General features: G+C 46.8%; 1 protein-coding gene across 1 annotated transcript in view; it reads right to left on the bottom strand.

Annotated features, from left to right (window-relative positions):
* The window catches only part of OSBPL11 (oxysterol binding protein like 11), a 76,686-nt gene extending 50,787 nt beyond the window's left edge, over positions 1 to 25,899 (bottom strand). Inside the window, exons 1-2 of the mRNA XM_055128858.1 lie at positions 25,711 to 25,899; positions 689 to 757 (exon numbers count right to left, since the gene is read on the bottom strand). Coding sequence (XP_054984833.1) covers positions 689 to 757; positions 25,711 to 25,802 — 161 coding nt within the window. The 5' untranslated portion in view covers positions 25,803 to 25,899. The remainder of the gene's footprint in view (positions 1 to 688; positions 758 to 25,710) is intronic.
* Between the last annotated feature and the right edge of the window lie 1,515 nt (positions 25,900 to 27,414).

The following is a 27,414-nucleotide window of genomic DNA, read 5'->3' as shown; positions in this document are numbered from 1 at the left end:
TCAGTAAGGAAGGAAAATTCAGCTTCTATTGTTATCATCACAACCTACAGTAGAAATTTCTAATTAACTGGGGCCAAAGAAATACAATGGGTAAGGAAAGTCAAATTCTGAGAATTTAGAGCAGGGTTTTAAGAACTGGGGAAGGGAATATGGGCAAAAACTGCTTACTGGTTATAGTTTTAGTCTGAGAAAATAACATTTTCTGGAGAATAATGGTAGTAATGGCTGTACAACAAAGTGAATGCATTAAAAAAAATCACATTCAAAAATGGTTACAATGATAAATTCTGTACATAATATTTCACCATGTAAAACAACAGAAATTTAATCCCTCTATACTACAACTAATAATTCCATGAAATATTAGAGAACACGAACTGGTTTTAAATATTCGCTGTTTCCTGATGGCTGGTTATTTAAACTTGGCCAGGTCCTGTCCTCCAAAACGCTCAAGAGCCTGGGAGGTGAAAAGTTTGAAAATCTAACTGGAACCTAAGAGTCACATCAAAGACCTTGGTGGGCAAGTTAGGTATGTGCAACAGTAAGAGGGCAGTCAGTGACAGCCTCTCAGAGCACGTGGGTAATCCGTCTCTAAAATATTTTCCAGCCAATATCAGAATATAAACCCACCAGTCTCACTCCACTGGTCCCTTAAGAGAGTGATATGACATAGGAGTCTCAAGCTCACCTGTACTGCCACCCTGTGACAAGATTCGTGTACTTCATTAAGTAGCCGTACACATTTTCCATGTGATCACTGTTTCAAAAAAATAAGAAAGAGCCAATGTCAGTGAAAAGAAGACAAATCCCAAGAAATTAATTGTACAACATTTAAAGTAGTTGTAAATACATGCATTTTCTATAAATGACTCACTTTCCTCAGAAGTAAAACCTAACACATAGAAGTTCAATAGCCCAAATTTCTTTTTTATGGTTTTTTTTTTAATTGAATCACCATGTGGAAAGTTACAAAGCATTCAGGCTTAAGTCTCAGTTATACAATGATCGAACACCCATCCCTTCACCAGTGCACATATTCCACCACCAAGAACCCCAATATACCTCCCCTCCCACCCCACCCCCCGCCTATGTAGCTGATAATTTTCAGTTTACTTTGATTACATTCAATATTTGCACAAAAAAACTCACTATTATTCTTTGGAGTTTCCCCCTCAAAATCAGACCTGCTGAAAAGGAAGCATTTGATGATTTGTTTTCCATTGCTGAGAATGAAGAGATATGTGCCGTGCGGTTTTGGATTTCTGTATATTAGTATTTTAGTAACTAAGTTCAGTGAAATTTCTGCCAGAAATTGCATCACTGCAGGGGGCTGGAGAGATAGCACAGCGGGTAGGGCATTTGCCTTGCACTCGGCCGACCCGGGTTCAAATCCCAGCATCCCATATGGTCCCCTGAGCATGGCCAGGGGTGGTTCCTGAGTGCAGAGCCAGGAGTAACCCCTGTGCATCGCCAGGTGTGACCCAAAAAGCAAAAAAAAAAAAAAAAAAAAAAATTGCATCACTGCAAGCTCGTACCTCTCTTTAGTGGTCCTTATAAGATGCCTTCCCCCTCCCCCCTACCCCCGAAAGAAAAAGCCGAGAGAGAAAAACCTTTCCCCTCCTGGGGCAGCATGGGACCGTGGCTTAGTTCACAGTCTAGAGACATTTCTGCAAGAAGCTGATGGTACCAAAAGTAGTTTAGCTGGCCTCCAGGATCCTGGTGATCCAGCAACGGAGAGGCTGCACGTGTCACGTGCCACTCGGGTCACATCTCGGTAGTGAGCGGCCCCAGCGGTTGGGCTTCCGCCTTTCACGCAGCCGACCCGAGCTCGATTCCTCCGCCCCTCTCAGAGAGCCTGGCAAGCTATTGAGAGTATCGAGCCCCCGCGGCAGAGCCTGGCAAGCTACCCATGTGTACTGGATATGCCAAAAGCAGTAACAATAAGTCTCTCAATGAGAGACATTACTGGTGCCCGCTCGAACAAATCGATGAACAACGGGCCAGTGACAGTTCTTATTCAAAAAAATCAAAAAATTTTTTTCAAAACAAATGTAACTGCACAAATTATATGCTATTTTGAACATAAACCGTTATAAATAAGATCACTTAGGTATAAAACAAATTTACTACATATATTATTATAGATGAAATATTTTTACAGCTATTCAATCCTGAAGCTAGAGAATTGGGGGTGGGGAGAGCTGGGGTGTAGGGGTGGGATCAGGCCATACCTGTAGGCTTCAGGGCAGGGTTCTAGTGCTCTGGGGCCGTGGGCACTGTGGCTTGACCCAGGCTGGCTGAGAGTAATCCTAAACTCCAAAGCTATTTCCACAGCCCCAACACCCAGTAGCGCAAATGGTCTCTGCCTTCTCCCGTGGGTCGCCCCGGCCAGTCTGGTTTGTTTTTGGAAACCAGTGGTGCTCAGGGGACAGGCGCAGGTTCAGGGCTTCTGGCACCTAAAGGATGTTCATGAACCCTCTGAACTATCTGTCATCCCTCACTTTATATGTTTAGTTTACATGAAAAATTCCTTTTAAGGAGCGCAAAGGTTAATGGGCTTGCCGGCATACAGCCAACCCAGGTTTGATCACTGGCTGGAGAGAACCCTGAGCATAGAGCCAGGAGTAAGTCCTGAGCACTGCCAGGTGAGGCCCCAACTGAAAGAAAAAAGAAAGAAAAAGGAAAAATTCCATCACAGGGGATTGCTGAGCTTGGGCTCTGCCCTGAGTTCCGTCCACGGCACTGCAACGTCCCAGAGAACTACCGAGTATGGCCCTGTGGGCCCAGAGGACTGCTGAGGAACACCCCCCTACTCCCCACAGAACAACCGAAAGATAACTCTGTGCAAAGCTAGGCATGTGGCTCCACGAGAAGAGAGCAGCGGCTGGTCTGATCCTCAGGACCTGCCCTGGGAGGTCAGGGGACTCTGCGCAGGGCTGGGTGTCACAGCCGCAGCTGTATAATGGCACCCTGAACACTATTACCAACTGTCATACCTCCAGAAAAATGAATTTTAGAAGAGCAATACCAAAGATCCATGACAAAAATAGAAAGATCATTGTGCACTCAATTAAGAAAACCCCGAAGAAACATTCAACTTTCCAAGAGTGAATAAACAATCAAACAGAGAGGCCAGAGGGATAATACCGTGGGGAGGGCAACTGCCTTGTACATGGCCGACCTGGATTCAATCACTGACACCACATATGGTCCCCGAGCCTGCTGAGTAGGAACCAAAATAAAAAAAATTAAATAGCACTGTTGTCCCGTTGTTCATCAATTTGCTTGAGCAGGCGGGCACCAGTAAGTCTCCATTGTGAGATTTGTTGTTACTAGCTCGCCCGCATGGCAGAGCCTGGCAAAAAAATCAAACAGATATTTTTAAAAAATGTTCTTGGGCCTGGAGAAACAGTGCAGGTAGGGTGGCTTACCTTGTCCATTCCCAACCCAGGTTTGATACCTGGAACCCCTCAAGGTCCCTAGAGCACTATAATTTCTGAATGCAGCATCATGATTAACTCCTGAGAATTGCTGGATGTGGCCCAAAACCAAACAAAATTTTTCCTCAAAAACAAAAACCTAGAATCAGATGGTCTCACTGGTGAATTTTATTAAACCTTCAAGAATAATGTATTGTACAAGCTCTTCAAAAAAGCTGAAGATAGAGGACTTTCAAACACCTTTTGTTGTTGTTGTTGTTTTGTACTTTAGGGGCACAGGTGGCTGTGCTCAGCCCTCACTCCGGGCAGGATCCAGGCACCGTATGGTCTGGTCAGAACCAAAACAGGCTGCCCACTTGCTCTGCCTGCCTGCGGGATCACATCTTATCTACTGCACTATACAGGCCTATCCTTGAAACCTTAAGAACGACATAGCAGAAGCAACATTCATATATTCAGCATACTGTTATTAACACTGTACTAATTATAATTAAGCAATTATGATATTTAACATTAATACTTATTAAGAGTCAACTTTCAAAAATTATATAAAAAGACACTGACATGCCTATTTGATAATGGCATAACTCATTCTCAGAAGTACAAAAAATTCAAATTGCAATTATAAGTCACTGACTTGCTTTCACTATGTAAAACAGGTTACAGAGAACCAATGTAAGAAAGAATTCTCTTCTTGGAAACAGCTCAGTACTCTGTCCCTCTCACTCCTCCGCCCTCTACAGAGCCTTTGGCTGCACCATCTGGGCCACCCGCTGGGCAGTCTGAAGATCACTATGGTGCACATCTTTTGTTTGTTTGTTTCCTATCCTCTACGTGATGGATACTGGATATCAATTCTAAGTTACACTGCTTGGCTCCCACTTAAAATGTGTGAATTTTGGAGGCTGGACCAATAGCACAGCAGGTAAGGCGTTTGCCTTGCACGAGGCCGACCCAGGTTTGATTCCCAGCATCCCATAGGGTCCCCTGAGTACTTCCAGGGTAATTCCTGAGTGTAGAGCCAGGAGTAACCCCTGTGCATCGCCGGGTGTGACCCAAAAAGAAAAAAAATTAAACTAAAAACCACAGCAAGGAAACAAACAAGGGCTGACAACACAGGACCACAAGCAGCTGCCCAGGCGGGGCTTGCGGGTGCGGAGTGGAGCATGAGAGGACAGTGAGGGCTGCTGGCGACTTGGGGGCAGCTCTAAGACCCTCCTGAGACTACAGCACTGCATACCACAGCATCTACAGGTTGAAACAAAAAACAAAGCGTAGCTATGAATAAAAAATGTGAGGTCCGAGCAAGATACCTGCAAAGCGCTTGTCACGAACATCAAAACTGCAGGTCAGAGTGAAGAAACCTGGCAGGCACCAACCACAACACCAGAGAATTCTCTGGGCTCCATACCGAGCCGATATCTCCAGGAGCCCCAGATGGAGCAGGTGCAGTCTCCCCACCTTTTCCAGATGGAATCCCAGCGGCCATGAGCTTCTTTCTAAAAGCATGGCTCTGGTATGTGGCCACAGGACTATCCGTCTGAACCGCATGGCTGCTTATGCGGACGTGCAACCTTTCCTGATATAGTAAGCAATGGAAAATAAATGATCTAGCGTCTGCCCCTGCCCAAAACTAGAGAGAGCGGTGACACGCAGGGCCTTGCGGGATGGGGGGTGGAACCGGCCCCTCTCCCCGCCCCAATGAGGCCCCGAGTTGCCACCCACAAATGGCTCCTGGCTCCTGAACAGCCATGATCCCATAGGCACACAGACCAACCTCAGAACCCAGCGGCTTCCAGCAGAAACGCATCTGGACTGAGCACTGAATTACGGCGCTGTGCCACCCCAGGTGGGGAAAGGTGTTTGCCCCTTCCTCCTTTTCTTCCTGGCACCGCAGGGGCTGCCATCTTTTCAGAACCTATTGGACAGCCAGGTATGAGACTGCAGTGATGTGACACACGGCGCCTCACGAGATGGAAGGTGGAACCAGCCCCTCTCCCCACCCCAATGAGGCCCCGAGTTGCCACCCACGAACAGCTCCTGGCTCCTGAACGGCCATGATCCCAGAGGCACATAAAACAATCTTGGAACCTGGCTTTGGCTAGAAATCCCTCCAGACTCATTAAAAAATATCAGAAATCCAAAATGCTCTTCATATCAGCAATAGAAAACAAATTATCTGATGATGCCTTTTCGGCAGGTCTGAATGTTGGGGAAAATTCCAAGGAATAATGGTCTATCTTTTGTCGAAATATTGAATGTGATCAAACCGGGAGAGAGAGAGTAAGGTGGAAATCATCTGCCACATAGGCGAGGGGAGGGGTAGGAAGGGGAGTATACTGGGGTTCTTGGTGGTGGAGGGTGTGCACTGGTGAGGGGGTGGGTGTTTGATTACTGTATGACCGAGACTTAGATTGGAAAGCTTTGTAACTGTTCTCACGGTGATTCAGTCAGGAAAAAAACAAAAACAAAAACAAAAACAAAAAAACTGCAGGTCACAGTTCTGTTTGGGTTTTGGACCACGCCTGGCATCCTCGAGGCTTACTCTGGGCTCTGTGCTCGGGGCATCATTCCTGGTGGGCTTGAAGGACCACATGTGGTGCAAGGGGTCAAATGTGGGGAGACACCTGCAAGGCAAGTCCCTACTTGCCAAACTAGCTATCCAGTCCCATGGCCACATTTTTTTCTATTATTTTCATTTTGGGGTCATGCTGGTAATGCTGCGGGTACTCTTGGCTTGGTGCTATGGCCCCTCCCAGTGACCATGCAGTGGAAAAGCACGTTCTCCAGCCAGTAGGTCTACCTCTCCAGACCACAAATATATCTTTAAATACTGTAGAAAATATATACACACAATAAAAACACAAAATTGTAACTGTGGTTATCACTGGATGGAAAAAAGATTGGTTTTACTTAATCAATGTAAATGTTTCATATTTTCAAAATTTAGAAAGCAAAATTTACAAATCCAATTTGATAATCAAATTAAACCTTTTAAAAATATTTGATTTAGGGCTGGAGTGATAGTACAGCAGGTAGGGTGTTTGCCTTGCACACAGTCGACCCAGGTTCAATTCCCAACATCCCATATGGTCCCCCAAGCACTGCCTGAAGTAATTACTGAATGCATGAGCCAGGAGTAACCCAAAAAGAAAAAAAATACATCTATATATTTTTGATTTATCTCAGATAGGGGGGATAGTCCAGACACAGAGCTATTTGTGCCACAGGTATTTACAGCTAACATAATAGGTACCCTTCAAAACTTGCAATGTGACTAGAAGCACATTTACATTTTGGAGATATACATCTGTTTTCTATAAGCTCTAAGACTTTTTTTTTTTTTCTTTTTGGGTCACACCCAGTGATCCTCAGGGCTTACTCCTGGCTTTGCACTCAGGAATTACTCCTGACGGTGCTTGGGGGACCATATGGATGCCTGGCACCGAACCCTTGTCGGCCTTGTGCAAGGCAAATGCCCTACCCACTGTGCTATCGCTCCAGCCCCTCAGACTCTTTTAATTAGGTCTCATACCTAAAAATGGGCTGGATGGCTGGAGAAGGTGTGATGGATACATTTTCAGAGCAAATTCAGGTGACTACAAGCAATCAATGGGCAACTCAGGTTTGATCCTCTGTCTGCCTGATGCCCACAGAGAGGGAAGCAGCCCCTGCAAGGACAGGCCATCAGTTTGATGGCTGGGATTGTGTGTGCGCGTGCGCGCACGCGCACACACACACACACACACACACACACACACAAAATGATGGGACCTAAACAATGCTTAGACTTCCAATTCTTTTATTTTAAAAATTAACGTTGCCTGGGTAGACAGTACAGTATAGGGCATTTGCTGTGCATGCGGCAATCCATTTGATCTCCACCATCCCATATGGTCAGTCCGGTGCAACACCAGGATTAACTCCTGAGTACAGAGCCAAGAATAATTAATCCCTGAGCATCCTAGGCATGGTCCCAAAACAATAAGAACAAACTTGTCTTCTTTCCCTGTAGGTACCTGGTCCAGAACTATGAAGTGCCCCTTATTTACAAATGAACATGAAGACTGGTAGGAAGACACAAGACTCGAGTCGGGACAAAAGGAGTACTGAGAGCTGCCTGGGACAGCTAGTCAGTCCCACTACACGCAGAGAGGGCAAGGCCTGACGGCTGTGATGTGGCACTGCAGAGGCATCCCGAGTGCAGAGAAGCCAAATAAGTTTTTGATTTTGTTTGGTTTTTTTTGCCATACCCGGCGGTGCTCAGGGGATGCACTCCTGGCTCCATACTCAGGATCACTCCTGGTGGTGTTGGGGACCACAAGAGATACCAGGGATCAAACCTAGGTTGGCTGCATACAAGGCAAATGTTCTATCTGTCTGGTCCCAGACCCAAATCACTTACTGGACAGAAATCTGACTTTCGCCCTGCAGTGTGTTCACATTACCTTCTGTCAGGGCCAGAGCAATGGCACAGTGGGTAGGGCACTTGCCTTCCATGGGCCACCCAGGTCTTTTGTTTGTTTTACTGAATCACCGTGAGATACAGTTGCAAAGCTTTCCATGAATGAGTTTCAGCATACAATGATCAAACGCCCATCCCTCCACCAGTGCACATTTTCCACCACCAATGTTCCCAGTATCCCCCACCCCGATCCCACACCTCCCCCCGCCTCTGTGGCAGGTACCTTCCTTCTTATTCTCTCTCTACTTTTGGGCATCTTGGTTTGCAATGCAGATACTGAGAGGCCATTATGTTTGGTCCTTTTTCTACTTTCACCACATACCTCCCATCCCAAGTGATCCCACCAACAATCATTGACTTAGTGGTCCCTATATCCCAACTGCCTTTTCCCCCGGTACATAAAGCAGGCTTCCAACCATGGAGCAATCTTTCTGGCCCTTGTCTCTACTGTTCTGTGGTGTTAGTCTCATAATGTTTTTTTATATTCCACAAATTAGTGCAGTCATTCTATGTCTGTCCCTCTCTTTCTGACTCATTTCACTTAGCATGATACTTTCCATGTCCATCCACTTATAAGCAAACTTCATGACTTCATCTCTCCTAACAGTTGCATGGTATTCCATTGTGCAGATGTACCAAAGTTTCTTTAACCAGTCTTCTGTTCTCGGGCACTTAGGTTGTTTCCAGATTATGGCTTATGGTGAATAATGCTGCAATGAACATGTAAGTGCAGATGTCATTTCTGCTGTGCTTTTTTGTACCCCTAGGATATATTCCCAGAAGTGGTATTGCTGGGTCATATGAAAGCTCAATATCTACTTTTTTGAGGAATGCCCATGCTGACACAGGTTTTGGCCCAGCATTCCATATGGTCCCCTGTTCACTGTCATGACTGATTCTTCAGTGCGGAGTCAGGAATAAGCCCTGAGCGTCTCCGGGTGTGGCCCACAAATAAACAGAATCCAATATGCAGCAAAGAGCAGTCTGACTCTCTTCTCACCAAGATAAAGGAGCCCCTATCAAGTTATTACCTGCATAGCAGAGTAAAGTTTGATTTTTGACTCTGATTCAATTCTGTCTCCCAGCCACCAGCTCCCCTCCTAGGAGATGAAGTCCCTCATCTTGTATACGACTTGTATACATCTCATATACAACATCCCTCATGTCTTGTATACAAGTTGAAAAGCAATCTATGTACCCCCCGACACACAGTTTTTTATTTTCTGTGTTTCTGGGCCATACCCAGTGGAGGTCAGGAGCTGCTCCTAGCAGTGCAAGAGGACCGTACTGTGTAAGGGACCAAACCCAGGTCTCGCCCATGCAAAGCACTTCAGCCATTCAGCTCTCTCTCCGGCCTCACAAACTTTATTATTTTTTTTCTCCCCCAAACCCCTTTATTTTGAAAATTAGTTACAATTACATTATTCTGTACCCATTTTCCTAAGTTTCCTGTTTTTTTTTCTTTTTTTCCAGTACATATGGATCAAATTGATAAGCTTTTGTTTTGTTGAGGCCACATCCTGAGATGCTCCAGGACCACTCTCCATGGTGCTCAGAGGTTCTCCTGAGAGCACTCGGGACCAGGGTTCAAGCACGAGAGCACTGTGCTACAGTCCTCTGAAATATCTTCTTGGCTCCTCTGATTTGTTCTATTTTGCTTTTGTCTGGGGTCATCCCCAGTCATACCAGTACTTTCTCATGGCTCTGTGCTCAGGGGTCACTCCCAGTGGAGCTCAGGGACCATGTCGGTAACGAGGATGAAACCCGGCTGCTGCATGCAAGGCAGGCACCCTGCCCACCGTACTTCCTCCCCAGTTCCCTCTACAGATCCTTTATATCTGCATTGCAACCCAATGTATGGCAGAATTATTATGCATTTAATCAGAACCCTTAGTAAATGACATTTGTTTGCAGAACTAAATTTTTACAATGTTGCAACAAATCAAGTTGTAAGTATCTTTGTATACATTTGCTAAAAGTGAAATTGTTGCTGAAAGGCATACAGAGCTATCACTATAAAACAAGGGGTCATCGCCTTCCAAACAGTACAGGGGTTAAAATATTTGTTTTCTCCAGGATTTATGGCAACAAAAATAGGATATAGGTTTTACCTATAAACCAAACACTCAGAAACTACCAGTACAGACTTTTCAATTAAGTTTCTAAAACAAATGTGAGTTAGTCAAACACCATGGAATCAGCACCTAAACGAATAAAGAATCTAATTAGGTATTCCTTTCCACCTACAACACGTCATGGAGTCAGAGCAACTGCCTTGCATGCAGACAGCCCTGGTTCATGCCTGTGTTTGGCACACAGTTCCCCAAGGGTCATCAGAGTAAGCCTTGAGCACCACTGGATGTGAGCCTAACCAATAAAATGTGTGGACAGCCGGTTGGAATGATATGAAAGGGGCCAAGGTACTCACTTTGCATGCAGCCAACCCTGGCTTGATACTTGGCTCTTCGTGGTCCCCTGAGCAGTGCCAGGAGTGACTGGGTACAGAGCTGGCGGTAGCCTCCAAGCACGGATAGGTGTGGCCCAAAGCAGAATAATGAATAAATGCATGGACAGTACTCATCACTCAGAATTCCAAAGGTTTTATACAACAAAAATGTTTTATTACAAAACTTTGCAAATATTTTAGGGCCAGGGAAATGCTCAATCCCTGACACCACATATAGTCCCTGGAACTCTGCCAGGAGTGATCCCTGAACACAAACCAGGAAAAGCCCTGAGCACCAGTGGGTACACCTCAAAAACCAAAATAAAACATACCATTATTTTTAAAACTTTAGAGGAAAAATAGAGGTATTTTTCTAGTATAACTGAGGCTTAAGTAACCCCCACATTCTTCCCAAACGTCTCTGCAACAGACAAGACACCACAGACAGCAAGGTACTAAGAGTGCCAACTGCATTCTCTCAAGCCGCATGCTGACTCTTTCAGCCTATCCCCCTTTCTTTTTGTCATGACTGTGAAGTCAAGGTTACATGCTCAGCTGTGGTGCTCACACACCTGTCATGCACCGGGCGTCCTAACAGCCGTGCTAGAGATGGAAGTGGCAGCCTCCAAACGCCAGCAGGTCCGTTAGTGACTCACCCCCGGCCTCTCTGGCTGAAGCCTAATGCATGTTCAAAATATACTGAGCAATATTTTTTCTTCTTTAATAGTACAGACTGAGTGTAAACAGAATTATTCTTGGGGTTGGGAAGATAGTAGGTAGGGTAATTGTTTTGCACGCAGAAGACCTGGATTCAATCCCCGGCATTCCATATGGTGCCCTGAGCACTCCCAGGAGTAATTCCTGGGTGCAGAGCCCCTGCACATCACGAGGGATGACCCCAAAACAAAACAAATGGGGAAAAAATGTGTTCTTTCTTTGGACTAATTCTTTCTAAATCGAAAGTAAAAAGAAACAAAAACATCTTTCCTCTGTATTAAAACAGTAAAATGTACAAGAAAATCTTTTTTAAAAAGATGAAGAAGCATCAAGCCACGCTAGAGTTGACTAGAGCTTTTTTTGGACAGGGAGGGGAATTCAAATTCATGACAAGTAAAAAATAAATCCAATCACTTAAGGTTTTTTTTTAACCTATAAATATTATTAAAAACTAAAAAGGTTTGTTCCATTATTTGAATTTTTAAAACTTTGTTTAAAAATACTTTTTTCTGGGGTCAAAGATAGTACAGCAAGTAGGATGCTTGCCTTGCATGCTGTTTTGGTTTGACTACCAGAACCGAATATGGTCCAGAGCTCCACCAGAAATGATCCCTGCAATAACAATGTTTTTTCTAGACTAGAGGGAGAGACAAAAGGGCGGGGACACGCCTGCGTATGAGAGGCCAGGCCGGAACCCAGACTTCCAGGGCTCCCAGCTCGGCTGGGGTGCTCCCCCTACAATTAACTTAAGGTCATTTTGTTTCTTCTCTTTTTGTTTTCTTTGGACCACACCCAGCTGTGCTCAGGATGTCTCCTGGTGGCAGGAGCTGCACCGGGATCAGCTGCACACAACTGGACCATCTCAGCCCCTGGACTCTCTCCAGCCCTCTCCATTTTTTATAGAGCTTTTCATAATATTTCCAAAAATTGTATGTGTAACTTCAAACTTTCTATTGTCTATGAAGAATATCACCCCCAGTATTAAATATCTTTGTAATGAGATAATTCTATAGTCTGTGTGTTTACCAATTCATGTAAAGATTGGAAAATAAAACACTACTTTAAAAATATATCAATAGGTGTTGGAACATTGTATGACTGAAAATCATGAACAACTCTGTAATGGTGTATAGCATGGTCTTTCCATTTAAAAAAATGTAAAAAAAATTTAATTTGAAAATATATACATATATACTACATACGCCAATGAGGTTGGCTGAAGGGTGAGCACATGCTTTGTAAGCAGGAGGCCTGGATTCAATCCCCAGCACCGCATAGTCCCCCCATCCCTGAGATGGGAGGAACTCCTGAGCACTGTGGGGATGACCAAAAAACAAGCCAAAATGAAACAACAGTTTAAACTAGACAAATTTTTGTTTACCCTAAAATGAACCATTCCTCTCTCTAAACTATCCAAAAACCTTTCAGGGCTTAAGTATCATTTTTCCTGTAGAACTTCTCAATTGTTATTTCATTCTGATTTAATGGGATAACAAACCAGAACAGAATACTGCTAAAAAATGTGCTAACACCTCACTCAGAAGCAAATCAAAACTACATTGAAGTAACATTTTTCCAATGTAGCCTACATCGTATTTTTCCCCAGTATCCTACATCGTCGAGAAACAAGCACATGATCACTGCAAACAACCCAATGCAGAGCAACATGCTAACAACAGTACAACAGACTGGGTGACCCAGCCCGGATGGCGATGGCACACGGCTGTCCACTGCAGCTGATCTACAGAGCAGAATTCTGGGAAGAAAGGCTCTCAGCAGGGACTTGTTTACGATTGGAGAGAGATTTACAGGATGCTCAGGACTGAATAACTTCCTCAAGAGGACTCTTTGGAAACTCTCCTTTCAGTCTCCTTCCAATGCCACTAGAGAAACTCCTGGACATGCAGAGCAGGAGGCCTCGAGGAGGAGCCAGAGCGCCCTCTCCTGGGCACAGCACTGCTGCCAGGTGCTGCCCTCGCTGCCTGGACCACTGATGACTGTTCCTCTCTTCCCTTGGAAGGGGCAGCGGATGCAGCCTGGCCCCACACCATATTGTCACTTCTGAACCCACCAGGAATGATCCCTGAGCACAAATCCAAGAGTAAGCTCTGAGTACACCAGGTGTGGCCCAAAATCTAACCCCGTGGTCCCCCCAAAACTAAAGAATATTCTCAAGGGTCTTGGGAAGATGGCCCAAAGGGCTGGAGTTCATGCTCAGCCACAGGAGGCCCAGGCTGAATCCCCAAGCCCATTTGTTCATTTGTTTCTGGGCCGCACCCAGTGATGCTGTAAAAGGTTATTCTTGGGGCCGGAGTGATAGCACAGGGCGTTTGCCTTGCACGCGGCCGACCCGGGTTCAATCCCCGGCATCCCATATGGTCCCTCAAGCACCGCCAGGAGTAATTCCTGAGTGCAAAGCCAGAGTAACCCCTGAGCATCACTGGGTGTGACCGCCCCCCCCCTCAAAAAAAAGGTTATTCTTGGCTCTGCACTCAGGAATTAACCCCTTAGCGGGCTCAGAGGGCCATATCAGATGTTGGGGACCAAAGCAGGGCTGGCTGCACTCAAGGCAAGACTCTGCTCCTTCCCGCCCCTCTGCATCTTTTCTGAAGGTAGTATTCACTGACTCAACTGCCAGCATCACAAAAGTCTCTCTAGTTTCAAAAGTTAGAAAAACAAAACAAACAAACCCAAAAGACCTTGAAAAAACTATTTCTACGGCCAGAGCAACTGTGCCATGGGTAGGGTCCTTGCCTTGCATGCAGACAACACAGGGTTAATCCCCAGCAGCCCTAATAGTCTCCTGAGCCGCCAGGAGCAATCCCTGAGAGCAGAGCCAGGGATATGTCCTTAGTACCACAGGTGTGACACAAACACAAAACAAAAGGAAAAAGTCGATTTCTCAGAATTCTCATAGCCAATTTTCTCCTAGTAACAAAATTCTGTTATTTGGAAAATAAAAAAAAAGCTAGAAAGACTAATTTGAACTGTTAGGCTGACCTGGTGTGTAGTGTTAATACAACATAAGTTCTCTGGGAAACATTCATTCAAATGGACTGTACATACTCTGTAAAGCAAAATTTCAGCTGACAACACAATGTAGGGGGACAGGGGCCCTGCCTTGTGCAGCCAGATAGCCCCAAAAAACCTCTGGCTTCCGAAACTTGGCTCAGGGGTACTGACCCCCTGTTCTGGAGCCCAGAGCCCAACTCGATTGGGGCTGACAGTGCCCAGCCCAGGTGTGCACTGTGGTCAGCAAGAGGCCACACAGGCACGCAGTGACCCACAGTCATTGTAAGAACAGTGAAGGGGAGAGGGGACATAGACAATAAAAATAATACAGGAAAAAAGGGAGAGGGAAATAATCGATAACCATACTACATTTATTGATACTGCAAGTGCATGTTGTCTGTTTACAAGAAACTAGCCAGGCCAGGCAGCTCAGCTGCAGGCGTGGGGCAGTCACGGCTTTTCTGCTTGAACAGAATCCACATTAGGTTTCAAGTAGGGGTGCAGAGAGATCACCAACAGGCTGCAGCACGGTCCCGAGTCCTGCTGGGGAGCTGGGAACTGTGTACCTAAAGTCCCATCACCAGCAACTCTGTGACTGCAACTCAAGGGAAAAACCAGAGGGAGGAGGAAACGAAGGAAGGAAAGTAAAAGAAAAGATTTTTTAAAACAAAAGCAGAAACTAAGAGCAGGAGCTGGAGAGAGCGCGGCAGGACGGCGCTGGCCCGGCACCTGGCCATCCGGGTTGCATCCCTGGCATCCCAGCTGGCCCTGAGCCCTGGGAGGAGTTCCCGAGTGCAGAGCCAGGTATGACCCCCACAAAAATTTCAAACACTAAGTAGAGAAATGTATGCTTATCTTTCCTTCAATTGCCTACCCCCCAAAAAGGGAAGCAAATATTTGACTATCCATTCAAATCAACCCCAGAAGAAATACATATTAGATTATATTTCAGCAGAACTTTTCCCATTTGTAAATAGGTACTTTTTCCTTGTGAGTATTTAAGTGGAAAGATACCACTAAAATGATTTTCATACATATTCAGACTTGCACCTATTTACTGAGATGCATAACTACTTGCCAATGAGAATAAGAGATCTCCCTGTTTGCTGAAAGAGGTTGCTCAGCATAAAGCCTAAAATAAGAAAAAAGCACATGACAATTTATCTTTCAGTTCCTCCTTTGAGTATTGCTCTTCCATTCATCTTACAAAAAAGTGGCATATTTGCAGATTTGTAAATTTCTTCTGAATGCTGACATGAAAAATATCAAATAATGGAAAAATGCATCTTAAATAAATTTTGAACACTATAGAAACAGACCCACATTTAAGAAATCTGTGCTCCTTCTAAGCAGTGAGCAAAGATCCTATCTTATGAGCAGAAGTGCCTCTGGTGAGAAGATGAGAAGAAATTAATTTAATAAATTCATTTATCAACTTTGAATTTGGGAATTTTGAGGGGGGCACACTCCATGGTGCTCAGAGGCAATTCCCAGCTCTGTACTCACCCATTAGTCCTTGGGGGCCAGGGCCTGCAGTGCTGGGGGTCAAACTGAGGCCGCCAGCGCACAGAGCACATGCTCAGCCACTGAGCTGTCTCTTCAGCCCCTCAGCTCGGCTTTGCGAAAGGCCACAATGAGTTTCTCCGCAAATGCAGCTAAGAAGCTTCCCTTCCCCTCTTTTATATAATCCTTCCCAAATAAAGCTTGGGTTCCCTACTTTTACTGTTCTAGGTATACACAAATTTTGGAATCGACAAATAAGAATTTCATGGGGCACAAGCCGCCAGCAGGTCAACCTGTACCCGCAGCAGTGTCTCAGCAGCAAAACTGTTGCTGTGTCTCTGGCTGGACCCCAACACTTGGGGCCAAGTTTCCCAATAAATTAAATAATCAAAAGTGAGGTATGTGGGAGCCACACCCACAAACCACCTGTGGCTCAGCTATACAAGCCCATTTATGAACCTTGCTTCAGAGACCCATAAATAAATCTCAAATGGGATCAAAAGCCACAATTAATCTTGGATGTGTGCAAGGCTGAACAGGGTAAATCGAAGGGGGCTGGTCAGCCTGGTGCCCACCCAAGCAGAGCCCCCCACAGTCACTTGCTCCCATAATCCAAAATTGCTGCCATGCTCCAGGCCGGACTTCACAGTCTAGGGATGGGCCTCACTGATATAATCTGCTGAAAATTCAGGTGTGCAGGATTTGTGACTGAAATTCCAGGTTTTCTCAAGGTCGGGATTGGCTACCTCCCCCCCCCCCCACGCACACCTGTACTTCTGAAAGCCTTGGCAGTCACATCCACACCCCAAAGCTGCCACCCAGTTAAAATAAAAAACTACTCCATGGAGCTGGAGTAACAGTATCTCGGGGAGGTTGTTTGCCTTGCAAATGGCCAATCAGGTTTGATCCCCAGTATCCCAGATGGTCCCTTGAGCACAGCCAGGAGTAGCCCCGAGTATTGCCAGTAATGACCAAAAAAAGCCCCCCCCCCAAAAAAAAAAAAGAAATCTACGCCAGCCTTACTTTTCTGGTAAAAATACCCCCCTAAACACATGACCCTTAGAACCTGTATTGGAAACCATAATGCACAAAACGACAAAGAGAGAGAGAGAGAGAGAGAGAGAGAGAGAGAGAATATTACATGCCTGCCATAGAGGCAGGCTTGAGGGCGGGGTGGGGTGTTGAGGGATGGTGGAGGAAATGAGGGACACTGGTGGTGGGAAATGTACACTTGTAGAGGGATGGGTACTGGATCACTGTGTGACTGAAACCCAATCATGAACAGCTCTGTAACGGTCTATCTCACAAATATTCGATAAAAAAAATTTAAAAAAGAACTTCGCATATGGTAGGAACTCAAAAATAATTTATGCATGAGTAAAACACCAGTAAATGATGGAACCACGATGTCCTGAACTCTTGAAAATCACTCAGTCCTTTAAAGAGCTTATCTACTTTCAATACCTCTGCAAATAGCTAACTAGAAACTGGGAGCCTGAGGTAGTACAGGAAGTAAGAAGCTTGCCTTGCCTGGAGCCCACTTTGATATAATTCCTGGCAGCACATAATGGTCACCAGGACCAGCCCCTAGGCACCACCAGCTGTAAGAGAAAGAGAGAAAAGGAAGTGGGAGAGGAGGAAAGAGAAGGGAAGGGAAGAGAAGCGGCTTGAAAGAGAGTACACCTGGTAAGGTGTTTTCTTTCCATATGATTCCCTGTAAAAGGAATTTTTATCCAACAAATGATTCCCTGAGCACCGCCAGGAGAAATTCCTGCGCGCAGAGCCAGGAGAAATAACTGAGCATTGCCAAGTGTGACCGAATACAAAAAAAAAAAAGAAAGAAAGAAAAGAAAAGGAAAGCAAACTTATTCTATATTCCCCTTTTCAACTGTAAAATAGGGTAACAATGTTTCTACTTTCCCCTAAGAGTTGTTGAGACAGGACCAGAGCAATAGCACAGCTGGCAACATGGCCTACCAGGGTTCAATCCCCTTCATCCCGTATCATCCCCAAGCCTGCCAGAAGCTGACTCCTGAGCACAGAACTAGGAGTAACCCGAGCACCACCTAGTGTGGCCTCAACACCCCATCATCCCCACACAAACACACACACAAAGAGTTGTTGTGAAGATGCAATACAACAAAGCAGTGAAAAAGAGAATTCTGGATACTATTAGGCCAATTATTTAGATTTCTAATGTCCATGATGTCTAAGAGAAGGCGGATAAAGGGCTTGAAACATTCTGGTAACTTAAGTGATTCCCACCTACAAAGCAAGTGCATCACTTTAGTCCCAATATGTTTCTCCTCTAGACCTTTCAAAATATCAAATCAGGATTGCTGAGGATAATTTTTATTTCCTTCCTTCACTACTACTCTCCTCCCAGTAAATCCCACAGTCTGCCAATCTTGCTTTTCCTTCCTTTCCAGTCTAGCACCTTCCCTTCATGATCTCAGTTCCAGGCCACTGCAACTAACCCAGCAGCTACTTTTATTTCCCAACAGTCATATTCAGTCCTAAACTTAGCTCTACCTGTTGCCCTATTTCATAGTGGATGTAAGTGAGAGCAAACTGACTCGCATCCCTGACATGCGCCTTCCACCTAGCTCCAAGAGCACTTCACACCCGGTGTCGGCGGGGTATCATCACTTGCTTCTAATGAATAATGAAAAGTGATTCACTTTCATGCTTATTTACAAAAGACATAATTTCTGGGGCTGGAGCAATAGCACAGCGGGTAGGGCGTTTGCCTTGCACGCGGCAGACCCAGGTTCGAATCCCAGCATCCCATATGGTCCCCTGAGCACCGCCAGGAGTAATTTCTGAGTGCAGAGCCAGGAGTAACCCCTGTGCATCGCCAGGTGTGACCCAAAAAGCAAAAAAAAAAAGATGTAATTTCTGCGCAACTAGCACTCTCCTGCCTCCTCCCATGCTCACACTGATGAAACAGGCCAGTGAGGTGACCCATGCAGCAGCTCAGGCCAGAGGAAGCTGGGGCACAGGGAGTTCCTGAGGAACCCGGATCTTTGCCCAACAGGTCAGAAGCCATGAACGGGGTCAGAAGCCACGTGAGTCAGCCTAGAAGTAGGATCCTGCTCAGCTGAGCCTCCAGGAGACTGCAATCCGGGAAGGCGAGAGACAGCAGGTAAGGCGCTGGCCTCGCGTGCGGCTGACTGTGGTGCAATCCCGGGGCACCATATAAGTTCCCTCACACACCACTAGGAGTGACCCCTGGCCCCAGAAGCAGGCTCTGAGAACTGCTGGGTGTGGACGAAACTTCCCCTTCCCCTGAAAGACTGCAGTCAGACCCCCAAGTTAAAGGAGTCAACTAAGCCACAGCACAACCACTAGCCCACAGGCACTAGCAAATAAAACCTGCGGCTTTAGTTATATAAATACTGTAATCATTCATAACCCAGCATGGCAACACTATCTCACATTATCTCAAAAAAAGTCAGTGACCTCTGAGAGGCACCCAAGTGAGCACCAGAGACCCCAGCAAGTACAACCCTCACTGTGTGACTCAATGAGGGCAACTAACCCAGGGGAAACAACACACGGCTGGTAGGGCACTTGCCTCTCATGTGGCCAACCCACGTTCGATCCCAGCACCTCGTCCGATCCCACGATCCCCACCAAGTGTAGCACCCAACCCTCCTGCCAAACCAAGAGCTCAGCCTGCAAGCATAATGCAATCCCACGACTGAAGGCGGGCCAACCGGGTGCTCACGGTTGCAGCGTGGGAGACGCTGCCCCCACAGCAAGTACACAGCCAGGCCTGTGTCACAACAGTGAAACTGGAAAAGAGAAGGGAATTAAAAATATTTGATCAAGAAATCAAAAAGGGGGGCTGGAGTGATAGCATAGCGGGTAGGGCGTTTGACTTACGCATGGCCGACCCAGGTTTGATTTCCCGCATGCCATAGGGTCCCCTGAGCACCGCCAGGAGTGATTCCTGAGTGCAGAGCCAGGAGTAATCCCTGAGCATTGCCGGGTGTGACCCAAAAAGCAAAAAAAGAAGAAATCAAAAAAGGGGGAAGAAAGGGAAGAGGGGAATGTGAGCGAAATAGGCAAAGACAGTCATAAAACACAAAGTTCCAGTTAGAGTGAATTCCAGAGACATAGTGTGCAGCTTAGCTGGAAGTTGTTAAAAATAAACCCTAATGTCTCCATCATAAGAAAAAAACCTAATTTTGTATTGTGACATACACTAATGAGACTTACTCTGGCGATTCTTTGGCAATATGAAAGTCAAACCATTATGTCGTACATCTGAGAATAATGTGACATATTGATCATAAATCAACTGGCGAGTGGGAAGAGAGCCCAGGGGTACCACCAGTGGCCGGGCACGTGCCCACGTGTGGCCCTTGAGGCCACAGAGCAGAGACCGGCAGGCCTGGATCACAGGGAGGGCATCCTGGCAAGCAGTCATAGGCCCCCAAACTCCCCTGGGTGCCACCTCGAATTTTTTTAAATAGGGGAAAAATTTCCAGCGCAGAGCAATGCTGAGGAGAGAGCAGGGCAGAAGCTCCTCCAGAGTCCAGGCTGTTCCCCAGGCTGCGTCCCGGGATGCCCGGCCTGCCAGGTGCGCCTCCCGCACTGAAAGCAAAAGCGGAAGGAAATGGCTATAAGCATGTATCTAATATGGAAACAAAAAAGAACAATTACATACCTGTAATATTTTTTAAACCCCATTTTAGAATGGGCAAATGGGGTTGGGAGAAGTACCGCAGGTAAAGGGTTTGCCTTGCGCATGACTGATCCAGGTTCAAACCCTGGCACCCCATATGGTCCCCCAAGCACCACCAGGAGTGATGCCCAAGCACAGAGCCAGGAGGAAGCTCAGAAGCTAGGTGTGCCTCCCTCAATTTTTAAATTTTAATTTCTTTGGTTGACTCCATGTAAGTGTAAACTGGCCCAGTCACCCTAGACAAGCTGAGTGGTCTCAGGAAGCTAGTCCTGGGGGCTCAGCGGCAAAGCACCTGCCTCCCCAGGGCAAGCTGAGAGAGGGCTCCCCAGCACTGCCCACAGTGCCACCCCAAAGACGGAGGGTCCCGGCACTGCCGGGAAACAGCCAATACTGCACAACACAAGCAACAGGTGTGAGCTCCCTATGAGCACTCGACTTACATAGATGACCAAGTGTGAACCAAGTGTGCAACCTCCTTCAAGGCTCTCAGGCAAGTGTGCACAGCTTCCAGTCATTAGAACAGCCAGAAGCACAGACCAGCTGAGGCTGGAGTGATAGTACAGCAGGTTGGGCGCTTGCCTTGCACACAGCCAACCCGGGTTCAACCCCCGGCATCCCATAAGGTCCCCCAAACACAGCCAGGAGTCACCCCTGAGCTCACAAGATGTAGCACCCCCCCCCAAAAAAAAAACAATCCAAAAACAAACACAAAAAAAATAGACCGAGGGGGCTGGAGAGATAGCACAGCGGGTAGGGCGTTTGCCTTGCACTCAGCCGACCCGGGTTCGATTCCCAGCATCCCATATGGTCACCCAAACACCACCAGGAGTAATTCCTGAGTGCATGAGCCAGGAGTAACCCCTGTGCATCGCTGAGTGTGACCCAAAAAGCAAAAAAAAAAAAAAAAAACAAAACAGACCGACTATGGGCATAGAGACCGCTCAATGAGCAACTGCATTTGCACCAAGAAGGGCCCGAGGCCTGGATGTGACCTCTGATCATCACGACAATGAAAGGAGCAGGGATAAGATATGTGCAGTCTCCTGGTTAGGACAGCATTATTTACGATTCCCAGAACAGGGAACTAAACTACATGTCCACTGAAGAACAGGTGGAACAGTTGGATATACACAACACACACAAGCACACACACGATTTGAATGCGGGTCCTGAGAAAAGCTCTGTAACTTAAGATGCCTGCCTTGAAAGCATTAAGGTGAGAGTTCAAGCTCTGATTTCACCACGTTCTCCCAACACGAGCCCTGCAGCAAGCCGAGATGGAATCTCACCAGAATGTGTAGGCGGCCCCACCTATGAGCACTGCAACAGAGAGCACCACAAGGAAACCTGAGAACTCCAGGGGTTCTCAGATGCGTGCAAGATTGCCACCACAGAAATAATAACTATGAAGGAGGGGACATGGAGTTAAAAGCAAAGGAAAGGGGCAGAGCGAGAGCACAGCAGGGAGGGCATTTGCCTTGCACATGGCCAACCTGGGTTTGATCCCCAGCATCTCATAGGTCCCCTGAGCCCCGCCAGGAGTAAGTTCCAAGAGCAGAGCCAAGAGTTAACCCTTGGGCATCACTGAGTGTGATCCAAAAAGAAAAAAGTATACCAATTGACAGGTAAGTGCCATGTAGTATATTCACATAACGGAATATTCCTCAGGCACCCCAGTTCATTTCCTGGCGACAGAGTCCCCTGAGCACCACCAGGTGTGGCCACCCCACACAGGAACAAAGTGATGATACACGCTACATGAACCTTGGAAACACTGTTAATTAGACTCCTAAGTCTCCAAAGCAAAACCTTTTTTGTTTTGCTTTTATTTTTAGGCCAAACCCACTTGGGGCTTACTCCAGGCTCTGTGCTCCGGGATGACTCCTGGCTGGGCTCCGGGAACTATCCAGAGGGCTGGGATGGAACCGGGGTCGGCTCGGGCATGCAAGGCAAGCAGACTACCCGCTGTCCTTTTACCTTTAGGAAAACCCAAGTTCTGAAGCACGGGACCTTGGCCTGACACCAACCACTCCACAGACATAATCTCATCAATCATTTTTAAAATGGGTCACCTGCAAATGACAGGTAGGTAGTAGGGCACTCAAGTTCCAGACACAGATGAAGTCAAGGGTGAGAATGAGCTAACAAGCAGAAAATACATAGCTTGAGAATAAATGATGGATGAACAGCTGGGGATGGAAAGATAGTACAGTGAGTAAGGCACTTGCCTTACACCCGGCCAACCCGAGTTGGATCCCCAGCAATCCCATACTGTCCCCTGAGCACTGTCAGAAGTGATCCCTGTGCCCAGAGCCAGGAGTAAGCCAGAAGCACTACTGGATGTGGTGAAAAAGAAAAGAGAGAAAGAGAGGAGAGAGAAAGAGAAAGAGAAAGAGAGAGAGAGAGAGAGAGAGAGAGAGAGAATAAACAATGGAGTATCACATCAGCTTTTAAAGGAAAAGAGCTAAAAGGTAAAAAGCAAAAACTTTTTAAAAAAAGGCAAAAAATACAGAACTAAAGAAGAAACTAAAAGAAATTCATATTCGAAACTTCAAACACAAATAGATCAAGTGGAATAAAAATCTGAAAAGAGGCTGGCATACTCTGCGTGCACCCGTCTCAACGGAGAGGTGTGTGTGCAAAGCTCAAACCCAAGGCCCCCTCGGGCCCCAAGCACCCCATCCAAGAGACAAGTGGCCCTCCCGCCAGAAAGATACATCTTTATATTCATTTCATTAGCAGGGACAGAGCCGATTCCTGGGTTGAGCAATCAACAGGAGTCAAGGAAACGGAGGCGGTGAGCATAAACAGCTTTTAGGAGGAAGGTGCACAAGCGCGCACGCGCGCGCACACACACACACACACACACACACACACACACACACACACACACACACACACACACTTACATATGCATGCACACACAGTCTCCATTATTCTTGTCTTTAAAGTCCAAAAATTAAGGCCTCAGGGGAAGAAGTGAAGGAAGAGGGAACTACAGAAGACAATGGGAAAACTGCTGGCTCAGGCTCTGAGAGAACAAAGAAATCAATTAAGCTTAAAGAGGCCCCTTCCCAATAAGAAAGGTCAGTATACAGATGCAGTAAGGCCCCATCTATATCTTGGGGAAAAGAGGATAAGAGCTCCACGAAACTCAGCTTTTCAGGCATTTAAGTTTTGTTCTGATTTTTAATTAGAGCTATTTCCAGGCCAGGGAGACAGTGGGGGCTCGGGTGCTTGCCTGGTCCAGCCCACTTCTCCCTCCAGCGCTGAAATGAGGTGACCCTGAGCAGAGTCAGAGGAGCCCCTCGGCCTCCAAACCCTATAGCCTTGCCAAATTTTGTTTTGGTTTGGTTGATTTGGGGGCCATGCCAGGCTTTGTTCAGGGTATACTCCTGGCTCTGTGCTCAGAGATCACTACTGGCAGTGCTCAGGGACAATACTGGGTGCAGAATATCAAATTCAGGTTGGCCTCATGCAAAGAAGGCACCCTACCTACTGGCCATGTCGCCGGCCCCTGCTCCTCAGTGTCACAGCATTCTCTGCCTTCTTCAACAGTTGCTCTCCTGGAAGACTTAAGGTCACTGTGACTTTGATTCTTTCTACTAGGAAGTAAAGTAGCTGAGTCTGCAGGGTAATTTTTCAAATCTTTGATAGTCCTACATTGTTAGTTGAATGAAAAAAGCACTTTTTCATTCGTGATTCCAATCAGCTCATTTGAAAATTCAGTATTATTTTCAGTATTCAATTTTCAATATTCAATTCAAATTCAATATTCAGTTCAGTATTCAATAATGCCCTGAACAAGTGATAACAGGGCTTTGAAGGGAAGCACAGGAGCAAAGTGCATGGCTTGCTGACAACCCCCACAGAGCTCCTGAGAGACCTGTTCATTTTCCACCCATCGAGACACTTTTTAAAAGTCTGGTCACACGGGCCGCATGTCGACTCAGGTGCGGCCTGAGTCAGTGTCCCACAGTCATTTCCAATAAAGTTATAATCTTCCATACTGTTTGGCTAGGTAAAAGCAGTCATGCATATTTCACATAATTAGGCATTTTTCAGGGTAAGTTTATATCCTCTGCACGGCAGAGCCTGGCAAGCTACCCGTGGCATACTCGATATGCCAAAAATAGTAACAACGACTGTCCTCATTCCCCTGATCCTGAAAGAGCCCCCAATACACCATTGGGATACACTAGCACACGACAGGGACTAATGGAGACATTACTGGCGTCTGCTTGAGCAAATCTACAAACAACGGGATGACAGTGATATTCTCCACAGAATCTTGGCTTGAATCCCTTTCTTTCACACAAATTTCACAAACAGCACAGAGCTAAAAAGGACTACATCAGGCACACAGGCAGGCAATTTACTAAATTTTAAGAACTCAATCCTTTAGTTCCAGTGTCTTAGGATCCCCTGATTTCATTTAATACTTTTCCCATGGTGCCAGAGCCTGCACCCTCACATGCAAAGCTAAGAGCTACATTTCTGGCACATTTATTCTTAATATTGGGGCCGGAGAGATAGAGTGGGTAAGGTGCTTGACTTACAAGCAGCTGGCCCGGGGTCAGTCCTGGACACTTGCCCCAGAGCACCATCAGGATTCAGCCAGGAATAAGCCCTAGGCACTGCTGGTGTGACCCAAAAACAAAATCTAAAAAATTATGGATGGTTTCAACTTCTCTGTACAAAACAAAACAAATTTCAACACAGGCAAAAAAAGAAGTGCAGAATTAAATTGGAGGAAAGGTGACATCTTAGGTTGCAGAAGAAGTTCAAGGTTACATTTCTGTGGTCTCCAAGAGTACACACATACACACACACACACACACATACCCCTGTGGTCTGAGTATACACACACACACACACACACCCTGTGGTCTCCAAGTACACACACACACACACACACACCTGTGCTGAGTATACACACACACACACACGTGGCCTCTGAGAGTGCACAGACCCCCGTGCCTCTGAGCATGCACACACGCACACACACCTGTGGTCTATGAGAGTGTACACACACAAACAGCCGTGGTCTCCGAGAGTGCATACACACATACACACACAGACACAGACACACACACACACACACACCCCTGTGGCCTCCGAGAGTGCACACACAGCACGCACAATCATACACACACGCACACAAGCACAGGAACACGCACACACATGCACATGCACACATGCACACATGCGCACACGCACGCACACACGCACACACATACGCACGCACATGCGTGCACACACGCACTCACGCACACACGCGCGCACACACGCGCACGCACACACACACAGGCGCACGCACACACACAGGCACGCACTCACGCACACACACGTTAACACACACGCACGCTTACACACACACACAACACACGCGCACACAAGCACACCCGTCGCCCGGCAGGCCCACCGCCCGTACCTGTACTGCCAGCCCTTGGCGCCGCCTGCGCGGCCGCTCCTGCCGGGCTCGGGCTGGGCCTCGGCCTCCGGCGCCGGCTCGGGGCCCTGCATCCTGCGCGCCGCCCGGACCGGGGTGGCCGTGCGGGACCCGCGCCCGGCCCAGCGTGGACGCCGCGGCCACCGCCCCACCCACAGCACACGGCAGCTCCGCCGCCTCCCGCAGGCCCTTCCGGAGGCCCGTGAGCTCACTTCCCGCCGCCCGAAGTGCCGCGCGCCATCTTGGAGCCGGGCAGACGCCCGGAAGGGGGCGTGGACTCGCGGCACAGGTAGGCGGGGCCGGCGGGGTGGGGGCGGCGGGGCGGGGCGGGGCGGGGCGGGGCGGGGCGGGGCCGGCGGGGATGCGCCTGGGGAGCGCTACTTAACGGCCTGTCCTCTCGTGGGCCCATTATGGGAGTTTAGAAAGGAAACTTAATGAATTAAAGCCATTTCTTTAAGAATTTGTAAAAATAACTTCATTTAGGCATTTTGTCAAAAATGCATGCCATTGAAATGACGTAAATTAGTGTTCTAACGAAAAGGAAACAGGCCAGGGCAACTGCTGTTGACCTCAGGCAGACCTTCCACCCTCTCTGCATTTTTGGTTTGCATGGCAAAACAAGAGTGTTTAACTTAGTGTCTTCTAAAGTCTCTTCTGATTGAAAATGCTAGTTTCGTAACAATTAGCTTGTAAACCGAATGTATGCTACTAACAACACACTGGCAGATGCCAAGAAGTAGTACTCATAGTGGAAGGGTCAGCAAAGCAGTTACGACTGTCGATAGAGAGATGCCGCAGATGATAAAGGCCATGAAGAACATGAAATTTTTTTCATCCAAGGAGTACTGCTATTCAATTTATATGTTTTGAAAGATCCCTCAAATCTTTTCAATAATCTATGCTGGCACAACTGATATCCACATGGAAAAGAGCAGTGATGGTACTGGAGAGGTTGTACAGCAGGTAAGGTACTTGTCGCACACCCCAGCAGGAGTGACCCCTGAGCTCAGAGCCAGAAGGAAACCCTGAGCAAGACTGAAAGAGGAAGCCTCAATTTATCCTTGCCAGCTGCTGTGAGAAATGCCCTACATTTCTGATGGCCTTCAAATTGCTGGGCTCTTTCTGATAAACAATAACAGTTGTCCCTCATAAAATTCTGCCCCAGAGCTTAGGCTCACAGGGAGACTAAGATATTGAATAAAACCTGAGTCAGATGCCAGGAAGACCCCAAGCAGCTAGGCCACTCTGTAGATTGCTGGCAGTCTCTATCATGCATGTTGATTGACAAGAAATGCAAAGGGCCTTTAAAAAGGCCTACACAACACTTACTTTTAGTCCTATACCAGCTTCCTCCCCACCTGCGGGAGTTCCTTTTCCTTTCTCTTTTACTTTCAGATAAACTTTTCTGCTTTCCAACTCTGCATCTGAGAAACTTTATTACTCAATACTTTTATTCTTGAAAATGCTGAGGAATCTGGGAATCGTGATGGAACAGAGGCCTGCCACCGCTCACTGCTTCTGTGTCATCTGCATCACCACCAGATTTACACTTCCTTCCCCCACCTCCAGAAAAAAGAACAGTATTTGACTTCGATTCCATATCATCATACAAAAACTAAAGAGGGCTAGGGGAATGTGGCTCAGTGGTAGAGTTCATACCTTACATGTGCGATACACTGGATTTTA

This window comes from Sorex araneus, chromosome 2, assembly GCF_027595985.1.
Source record: "Sorex araneus isolate mSorAra2 chromosome 2, mSorAra2.pri, whole genome shotgun sequence".
Classification (NCBI taxonomy): domain Eukaryota; kingdom Metazoa; phylum Chordata; class Mammalia; order Eulipotyphla; family Soricidae; genus Sorex; species Sorex araneus.
The sequence above is the reverse complement of the archived record's forward strand: the minus strand, read 5'-3'. Positions and strand labels throughout refer to the sequence as shown.